This window comes from Pteropus vampyrus, unplaced genomic scaffold (genome assembly GCF_000151845.1).
Source record: "Pteropus vampyrus isolate Shadow unplaced genomic scaffold, Pvam_2.0 Scaffold5, whole genome shotgun sequence".
Lineage (NCBI taxonomy): Eukaryota > Metazoa > Chordata > Mammalia > Chiroptera > Pteropodidae > Pteropus > Pteropus vampyrus.
This window is the reverse complement of record NW_011888786.1, coordinates 18,228,961-18,239,946: the sequence shown is the minus strand read 5'-3', so window position 1 is coordinate 18,239,946 and position 10,986 is coordinate 18,228,961. Positions and strand designations below refer to the sequence as shown.

At 32.7% G+C, this 10,986-nt stretch overlaps 1 protein-coding gene across 1 annotated transcript in view; it reads right to left on the bottom strand.

The window, feature by feature from the left end:
• KLHL5 (kelch like family member 5) overlaps positions 1–10,986 on the bottom strand; it is a 57,175-nt gene that overhangs the window by 34,919 nt on the left and 11,270 nt on the right. Inside the window, exons 3-5 of the mRNA XM_023533969.1 lie at positions 7,560–7,742; positions 4,707–4,843; positions 3,979–4,175 (exon numbers count right to left, since the gene is read on the bottom strand). Coding sequence (XP_023389737.1) covers positions 3,979–4,175; positions 4,707–4,843; positions 7,560–7,742 — 517 coding nt within the window. The remainder of the gene's footprint in view (positions 1–3,978; positions 4,176–4,706; positions 4,844–7,559; positions 7,743–10,986) is intronic.

Here is a 10,986-nt window from a genome sequence, read left to right as displayed (position 1 = left end):
AGGTATTGTTTTGCTCAAGTTAGGGAATAGTTTTGGCAGGTCTTTCAAAGGAAGATAGAAAAAATGAATTAGACACTGAGATGTATGATATTCTAACACTGAAAGTTAGTTTAGATTTGTAGTTTCCATAGATTTTGGCCAAAAGTGAAGCCAAATACCTGGGTGAGCTGTGAAGTTATTTCTCTTACTCAAAAATGGTCTACATGCTGGTCAGATTTCCCAAGACCATTCTGCACCACAGAAGTCTTCTCAGACTGCCCAGGAAGAGTATATATCCTTACAACTATCCTAAGACCAAATGGGCCTTTAAAAAATGTTTTAATGTTATTTATAAGACCACCCAGGATTTTAGGTCTGTTTTGAAAACTTTAACCTCCTCTAATCTGATTTGTGTACAAGGTCTCCTAGGAAAAAAAGCCAAAGTAAAAGCATTGACCTAGAATGCGCTGGGACTCCAGGACCTTAGACTGATGATGACTCAGTTTCGGCCACTCTCTAGAATCAGGCCTAATGGGAGATGGAAATGGCAGATGGAAATGGCAGATGGAAATGCCCTTAGGTGTGAGAAAATGACCTTTACGAAGCTATTATGCTAAGCAATCTGAAGAGAAGGGAAATTTACTCTCTGGTATACAAGATCACCAATCTTAATGCTTGGGTTGTTTATAGTTATAATATAAATGCAAATGCTAGACATATTGTCCTTTAATGTTTTTCTTATACTTCCTAATGTGTTGTGACTGTTTCCGCATATACAGTTTTAGTAAAATAGCTAAGCCTGTTTAAATTAGAGCTAGAATAAGGACTCTCAGGAACTATCTTCTATATTTAAATGAGAGTTATATTTTCCATATAGCCTGCAGTAACCCAAGTTAGGTATTAATCTAAAATATATCTCGAGTTGACATTTCCTTCTGTAGAAATTTTTAAGAGGAAAACCATACATGAATAATTAACTAAATTCAATTGCTTCAATTCATCATGATTTGTTCAAGATGCCAAAATGAATCTATTTTAAATGATTTATTATCATTTTCAGAAATATATTTTAATAAAATTTCAATGCTGAGGTGGTTTCAAGCAAACTGTTCCACTCCATTATATACTGACATTATAAAATGACTTGGTAACATACAGCAAAAGCTATAAAAATGTTGAAGCTCTCAATCCAGTTATCCCACTAGTAGTTTCATCCTTCATACATAATTTACAAGAGGAAAATAAAGCTTCTCTAATGATGCTTATCTGTATTACTATTTGTAATAGTAAAAAATAGGAAATATCCAGCTAGAGGGCATTGTAACTCAGTGGACTATTAAGTAGGCATTAAAAATTTCAAGGACAAAGATCATACTGATACTTGGAAAGATGTTTATCTAAGACTAAAGAAATCAAATACACATTTCTAACTGCTCAAAGGTATAGAGTATAGTACAGTCATCAACATTTCTATAACAGCAATGTAACTACTGCAATACTTTCACAATATATTAACTGCATTTCATCAATGAGAAAAGGACTATTATATAAATATTCATTTTGATGTTTATTTGTTGATATACCTATTTCAGAATAATGCCCATTCCATTCTAGTATAATTCATATTTAATAAAAATCAAGCTTTTCATCAACTTATAGAAATACTACTGAACTTAAGGTTAAATTCCAAGTGCCTTTCAAAAGCATCAGGTTTTGAAGTAGATATTTTAGCAAAATTCAATATTTTTATAGGTTTTCTAGATCGAGAAACAAAATTTAAAATTTTTAAATTAAATGTTTATATTTATTATATAAATCCATACTGACATTAAATGTTTGTAATGACATAACCAGTCTTAGATTTTTTTGTAGAAGTTAAATGACTTGCTCCAGGTCAAGTTCAGAGGTGGTCAGAACAAGAACAAAAGTTTCTAGATTTCAGGATTACAAGAAGGAACTCCTCATCATTTCCTACTTGTATTCATGCAGGATCAGTGAACATCCCAAGTATGTGCACCATTTACCAAGTGTGGCACTATGCTTACTGCACATTTTGAGTCTATTTTATGATACAAACATCTATCATGCTGCCAAACACTTGCTAACATTATGCCCCTTCCCCCTTTGGAACAGTTTTTAAGCAAATAGAATTACTGAAGGATTTATTTAAACTGAAGATTGAATTTTGTTATACATTTTCATTCAGTTCCCATAGCAATTCAAATCACACAATCTGCCTCTAAATTACTTATTGTTATTAGAATTCAATTTCATGTCTCTGCTGCAACTGAATAATGTCAAATAATGGCTTGAGAAAAAAAAAAAAAAACTACCACAACTAATTGGCTATGAAAAGAGCTTTAAAAACATTTAATTTATGTCTAAGCCTTTAAAAAGCAGCAATTGTGCCTCTACTGTAAACAACTGGAGATCTAAATGCATATGTATGTTTTCATGTGAATAAAACTCCTTCCTAGAAAAGAGATATTATTTAAATTATGAACTGACTATAAAGGTAAAAAAAATCTAGCTTTATTTTATTCATAGTCACGTTATTCTAAAAAGTATCAGAACCTGTGCTATAATGGTTAAAATGAGAATTCTACAAGGAAGGATCAAAACGGAGGGGGAACAGTCTTTCAAAGGACTTAATTTAAAAGATGTTAACCTAATACTATGCTAGGTCTATATAGTATTGTTCTGTTGCACAATCTCTATTTTTTCATTTGAAGCACTTTGGCCATCCATAAACAAGAACATTTCTGTAAAGTAATTATACCACAGGGAGAAAACGAATCATAAAGATTGTGCTTTTGTATGAGTGCTTTTGTTCACGCACATAAATCCCTAACTGTGTTGAAGAGAGTAAATCTATACAATGATGGTGACAATGATGATATCATTTATGGACTGGGTATTCTATGTGTCAATTACTGCTTTAAGTGTTAAACTTCTATTAACTCATTTAATCCTCACATTAAGCTTATGAAGTAGGTAGAATTAATCTTCCTAACAGTTGTAAATATCCATTATTATAATTTTTTCAGATCTCTGTTTCTCTAGTGAGAGATTCCTAAAATACTATCAACCCTTCACTGATAAAAAATTTTGGTGGAAGGATGGGGGATGGACAGGAGGGTTAACAAAAATGTCTCCTAAAGGTTAATAAAATTAGTGATGTGGATAATTGATATGTATATATGAATGTTCACATTCTTTTCCTAAGAAACTCTATTGCCCTAAATGAAGCATTTAAACAACGGCCTTCCTTCAATCATTGCCCAGGTGTGAAGACCCAAGTATGGAAAGATGGTCATTCTTGAACAATCCACATTCCTTCTCTCTCCCAAATCCCTCTATAATTAAGGCCATGAAAGAGGGGCCTAACAATATGCCCTTAACATGCCCTTATTTTCTTGCTGGTCTAGATCAATCTGTATCCATTATCTTCCGGGCTTCCAAATCAGAACACCCTGTGACTAATGTTGAGCACGTAACTTGTTATAATTAATAAGAACATCTTTCCATATTGCTAAAAATACTTCTTACACATAATGAGATTTACCCTTAATAAAAGCTCTCCTTCATCGCCCTATCTTTTGTACTAGTACTGCACCAGTACACTACAATTGCCATCACCAACTTCTATCAGTGAATATGTGGGCAATTTTAAAATTCACCCATGTGCTACAAAGTAAAATGTTTGAGAGAAAATCCAACTTTAAAACACATATCTGAAAATCTTGAATAGAACGATCTTAAGCCACTGCTCTGCTTCTTAGTAACTGTGGTAACTTAAAGCTTGACTCGTATGTCCAGGAGAAATATTATTTGGTGTTTTTACCTCATAACTCAGTGAAAATATGATACATCAGACAGTGTACCTGAGCTTTGAGACATGTGGCAGAGTCATGGGAAACAGCAACATGTAGATAATTCTGCAACAATAAGGAACATGGTAAAGAGCACATGCCTTCATGCTTTTCAAAAAATACATACCATAGTATAATTGTGAGCCACTTTATGCAAATCTGTACAACCTTGGGCATCAGCAAAAGAACGAATTCCAAGACAGTTGGATGGGTGAAGCTGTTTCATTAAAAACTTACAGCATGCTTCCACAACCTGTGAAAGCTGAAGAAGGCAAGCTGTAGATAACAGGCACTCAATATTATCTTCTTTTAATTCAAGGCGGCCTTAATGATAAAAAAAAAAAAAAAATCCATTAACTATGGGACTACATTGACCTTAGTTTATAAATTAATTGGTGTTAACAGTAATAATTCTAAATAAGAACTCATTACATGTATTCTAGACCTAGATGATTTAAGACATTCCCCCCCCCAAAAAATAGTAACTATAAAAAAAGATTATTAGCTATTTGTGACTTTTGCTAAAATAACTAATAGCTCATTTTCAGGATTTTTAAAGAATGATTCATTAGTAACGTATCTATTATATGTAACTCTAATTTTAAACAGTAATTTAAAAACATTATAGAATTAATCTAATTTTTATATTAACATTTAAAAATATTCAAAGCTTAATTATGATAACCATTTTAAAGGTTCTAATATAGAGATTTTTAACAGGTATTGCTGGGGTAGTGATTATAATAGCAGAATTAACTGTTAGCTGTGACAGGCTTTATTAAAAGCAGAAATCTGAAATCTAATAATACAACATACAACTAAGAGGTTTTAAATTAATATTTTTAGACTTATTACCTGTATATGCATACTGAATCAGGGACCATAGTGAATTTGGTTCTACACCTTCCATTTTTATTTCTTCTTGTCTTGCTTCCCTGACATCATTAGTAAACATGGCAGCAAAATAATCTGAGACAGAGGAGAGCACCAATCTGAGAACATATCAGAAAGAAAAAAAAAAAGCCAATGACCACATTAAAGTTGATGTTCATTAATAAATGCTGCTTTTTATTCCCTCTCCCTTTTTTTTTTTTAAACTTTGTTACCCATAGAAAGTGCATGGTACTGGGAAATGTATTTTAAATTTGACAAATTGCTTTATACTCTAGTTCCTTCCTTTGAATAATAAATTACCATTACTGAAAATTTTGTGCTGTGGTAAATTATTTCACTACTCAAATATCGATTTATAACATCCAGGGGAAAAAAGCTACCAGCCCACAGCATTAAACTGACTATATAAAAAAAGGAGACAGAGACTCACGGACATAGACAATAGAGTAGTGGTTACCAGAGGGTGGGGAAAGGAGGGAGGGAGAAGGCAGACAGGGAAAAAAAATTTAAAATAATTTCTTCAATTAAAAATACATAAATAAGTAAATTTTAAAATAAAAATAAATAAATAAATAAAGGAGAAAAATATAAAGGTTATTTTCTGTTTATCACTTTTAAAAAAAACCGGTTACTTTTTTTATTTAATCATAGAAGTAGTAAATATCTGAGAGACACTTGAGAACAGTTTTAGCAAGTTATTTTTGTTATAACCTATAAAACTATATTTTGTTATAATAATACATTACTCTATATTAGCTATGACTCTGTCTAGATTTTTGATAGTCACATATAAACAAAACAGGTTATAGATACATTTTTGTAACATGTATTCTTCATTTGATATGTTTTGAAGATATTTCCATATTGGCACATTTATATATTTACTTTATCCACTTTTTAAAAAGAAATAGAGATTACAATACAGATAACAGTTGAAGCTCCCTCTGTGTTCCTCTCTCATTCCATTCCCCTCCCTTCCCAAAAGTGCACTGCTGAGTCCTAAGGTCTGCCTAATCTCCAAAGTGCTGTGCCAGTTTAAACCCCTACCAAGATTGGATAAGAGTTAATACTTCCCTACAATATTGTCAGATGTTAAAAATTTTGGCCATCTGCAAAGTGCTAAATGGTACCTCACTGTTGTTTTAAACACCTGATTTCTAGTAAGGTTGAAGATCTTTTCAAATGTTTATTGCCCATTCAGCTTTCATCTTCTGAGAAATGCCTATTCATTCATTTATTCACTGAACATTCTAAAATTCTAATGCATACCTAATAAGTATGGGGCACTATTCTAGATACTTGGGACATTACCAGTGTAAAATAGAGAAAAGGTTCTTCTCTTATAGAGTCTTACATATTAGAGGGAAGGGAGATAAACAATACACAGCAGAAATAAATTCTGTAGTACATTTAAAAGTGGTAAGTTCCATGGGGAAAAAAATAGGGTAAAGAGTAATGGGGAGTGGGAGGTGGGTTTAAATAGATGGTCTCATTGAAAGGTGACAACTGGGCAAAGAATCGAAGGAGGTGCAGGAATCAGTCATACAGGAATCTGGAAACAGCATTCAGGGAGAGGAGCAGCCAGTGAAAAAATCCAAAGGCAGGAGCAACATGCATGGTTCATGTGAGGAACAACAAGGGGTCTGTGTGTCTCAGGCAGAGTGAGCAAGAAGAGCAGTAGCATAGCACATTAAAGAGACCATGACAGGCTGGATCACACAGGCCACTCTGAGAGGATTTGGGCTATCTCACACTCAGTGACAGAGTCATTGAGAAGTTTGATCAGAGGAGAGACTGGATCTGAGTTCTACTTAAAAGGTCACTCGGGCAGCTGTGTAGAAAACAGAATGTAGGGGAAAGAATTAAGGGAAGAAGAGTAGTTAGGAGTTTCTTTCACTGGTAATCTAAGTGACTCGGTGAAGGCTTATATTAGCATGACAAGTAAGTAATGAGTTTTGTTTCAGAAATAGAGAATTTGAGATGCTTCTATGAAATTCAAGTTAAAATACCTTCTCTAATAAATTGATGCATGTAACATGGACTTTTTGTCACAGTACGTAGTAGCATCTCATGCTGATTTAAGTCACTGAAAATCGTAAGACCAAGACCATTTGTCCTGATTTTACTTCCACTTTGGAGGGTTTAACAGAACCTTTGGGACAGGATGTTAATTAATATGAAAAGCACTAAAAAACCTTTGAGATCATAATGGTAATTAACACTAAACAACAGAATATGAAATTATTAGAAGAAAAATAATGACTTGTTATTTAGTAAACAGCTCTTTTTATTCTTTTTCTTACATCAGGAAATAATACTTCATTTGCGTTAAAGGCTTTTGTTCTCCAGCACCACTACCTCTCAGATTTCTTGGAAGTCAGCAAATAGAAGTTGGGACAGCTAGGGTTATCAGAAAATTCTTAACAGTTTTTGCCACTCCATTCCACCAGCTTTTTTGATTCTAAATACTCACAGCTCTAAATTCCACTGAGTTTATTTAAAGTTATTTAATATGTAGAATTAGGTGGGATGAATGCTGCTTATAGCTGAAATCTATGCCAAACAATAGTGACTGATCTGAGGCTAGTGTGTTTTTTTATGCTTTTACAGAAGGAAAGTGACTCTTTTGGGGTCATTTAATGTGTAATAATTTCATATGCAGTTTGTTTGTTTGTTTTTGCAGAAATTCCATGAAATAAACTCCTACCCCAAAACATTCTACCCTAATGGTCAACTGGAACAAGTTATCACAACATATATAACTAAATTATCAAGGGAATATTTCACACGCATAGAACTTTAAAAAACAGTTACCTATGGGCTGGAATTCTGCGATCACCAGCAACGAGAATGACATCACATAACTGTTTATGTCTCAAATAGTTTTCCATCTTTTTAAATGTTTGCTCAGCATGATTAAGGGCTTGGAAAAATTCATCTGATGAACATGGCTCCATAGTATGGCAGGATGATAATGTCTGACTACTATTGGAAGTCCTGAAAAGAGAGAGAATACACATTTTGAAATATCACCATTACATTAAAAAAATCTTTCCTATCAAGTGCTTTTAAAGCCTTCAAATGTAATAGAAGTAATCAATACTATCAGTCAATATTAATGTAAATCATTCATCATTTTTGTCTTTTAAAAATCAATGATGGCTCAAATCCTATGTGTGTCTTGCAAACATTGTGAGTGAATGGGGCATCTGTTAGTTAATAGCTAACCATATTCTTTGCAGTGCCCATTTTTGAGGTCTCTTCTCTGGTCAACACAACATTTCTGCTGAAAAAGAGCCAAGCTATATTCATATTAATAGCCATATCTTCTAACATTATTTTAAGGGTGTAAGAAACCATTTTTTGAAGGCAGGAAGGATTAAACTATTTTGGAGATATAAATTAAAGTCATCCTTTACTTAAAAATGGATTATGTTCCACGCTTCATTTATAAGATATTTAAAATATGAAACATTGTCATAAAATGTATTATAAATAATTCATTTGCTATTCTGGCCAGTCTTCAAAAGCTCTGGTAAACTACAACTTATATTACAGGTTAAAGGAATTTGATGGCCTAATCCAGGTACCTAAAAATAATCTGAAATTTCCAAATTATAATTTGAAGAGTATAAATTCTATATTTTCATATGATTTACTGATTGAAATGGTAAAAAGTAAAAAATTAGTACTAAGAATGAAATCACCCCCACAAGATCTCTTCTCCAAGATCACTTGAATTAAGTAATCAACATCCAGTGGTTGTGCAATTAACTACAAAACCACCAACTGTGCCATAGCGTGGTTTTCATTTCTCATCAGCTTCACATTTAAGATTAGCATTCTGACAAATGCTTTGTTAAATCAAGCCCCACTATATCTTAAGAAAATTTTCTTAATAGAAATATCTAAGAAACTTTACCAAAAAAAAAGAAAAAGCCTGTTGATCCTTTACTTTTAAAAGTAAAAGGAACTGAAGTCAAGCAGATTGAGTGCCTTGCCCGGAATCACAGAGTTCATTCATGGCAGAATCAGGGCTGTCACAGAGACTGCTACATGCTCATCAAAACCATTTTTCTTTTTCTCCTGTAAATATAGCTAGACTATGTTTCCCGCGCTCTCTCCAACACAAGCATGATCTTATGATGGATGGAATGAACTGTGTCACCTCCAGGCTAAAGTGGCTAGGGGCAGGTGTGCCTACTCAGTCTTTCTTTCTCTATCCACTAGTTTAATAGAGAGGACTGAGAACTTAGATGAAGGATGAGGTAAACTACATGCATGGAAGGTCACTCCAGTAAGAACACTCACATTGACTATACTCACAAGAACTCTGACACTGCATTGAGATTTATCAGTTTTGGAAGTTTGCAGTACCCTGACTAATACATATCTCTATATTAATCCTCCCAGCCCAGTATATTTTTGGTACCATATTAATATGGGCCCTAAAAAATGTTCTTTCCAAATAACTGTCAATAATGCTAATGGAAGCAAAATATATATCTAGAAAGGATGTACTGTATACTATGAATACTATTGGTGTAATGACTTGGAAAATCCATTATACTACACTCAACTTTACATTTAAGGTCATTAACATAAAAATGTACTGAGCAATGTATAACTATATGTTGCTTATATACATAAATGAGAATTAGAACCCCTTTAAAACCTAGGAGAAAAGATAAGCAAAAACAAATAGTGGTGGATTTGATGAATAACAATTTGAAGATTTAAAACATATTTCAATAACATGAAGTTTTATATTGTCAAAATACTAACAAATGATTTTAAGAGTATTAGTAATCTAAGGATGAGAGAAAATTATAACATCTAATTTTCATAAGCCACAAATTCTTTCAAGGACAAGTTAAACTGAAGTAATAAATCAAGTACTTCTTTCCTAGGGTTCCTACATTTTTGTATCATACTTCTTATACTTCATATTAAATTAACAATAATGATTAGAAAATGAATTGGTTGAATATTTTTTGAGTGAACTGCTAGCATCAAACATAAATGCTAATTAATGTTAAATTTTGAAAGAACCGAATTTTATGATATTATCATCACTACATTTTTACAGGCCAGCATTGATGTTGACGTAAGTCCAATTAACAAACAGATCAACTCTTGTCAAAGACATTCAGGGTATTGGTTTTCAACCTCTAGCATGAATCAGGATAATGGGGGGAGCACTTCAGCATCTATGTTCAGGACCTCATTCCCTAAGACTGATTTACTAGGTCTGAGGTGAGACCTGAATATCATATTTTTAAAAAGCCCTACAGGTGATCCTAACACATATCACATGCTGAAGACCACTGGTGTGTGTAGTTCAGGCAAGAGATGGATACATTACAGAAATCAGCAAGTGATGAACTTACAGGATCAAAACATTGATTTACACAATAGAGACTACTTCAAATATGTGTAAACTGAATTCCTTTGATAAAATATTTTAAATGAACAGTAGAACTTAATTAAATATCTATTATTTCCAAAATGAGCATAAAGGCAAAAAATTAAATTTTTTATAGGCACACACATTAACAAAACAAATTATGCTTCTAAAATAACATTTCAAACTTTATTATTTGCTTTCAAGGCTTCAACTGCCATCACATGTTAAATAAGTATATTATTTCAATGCAACAATTCACTGATATTTTGGGGTATAGCAATCACTTCCACTGCTCCAAATGAAAGACCAAAAGAAGTGCAGGCTTTGATTTGTATTCTATGGAAAAGTGAAGCTATCTCTTCATAAAAGGAGCATGAAAGAGGAAGGAACAGAGCTACTCAGTAGCTTTAAAGAGCTGCATAGCTTTCTAGCATTTCTTGTTTTGTTTTTAAGAATTTAAGGACTTTGTATATATATTTTAACAATGCAATTTTAACGAAGAATTTAGGGACTTTGTATATATATTTTAACAATGTATATATATTTTAACTTATTTAAAAAATAATTTACTGCATATATATACAACTATAGGACCTTAGGCATTAGAAAAATTATACATAGAACTTTTACATCTAGAAGAAACTTATGCAATCCTTTAATTCAATTCTCTTATTTTGCAGATGAGAAAATTAGAGGCCCCAAGTGGCCAAAATGATCAACCAAGGACACATAGGCAGCTAGTTACAAATCCAGTATCAGGAAGCATTCAGAGTGGTGGCCAAACCACTTACAAAGGAATGAAAATTCTTGCTTAACTTTACTCTAGGGCATCAA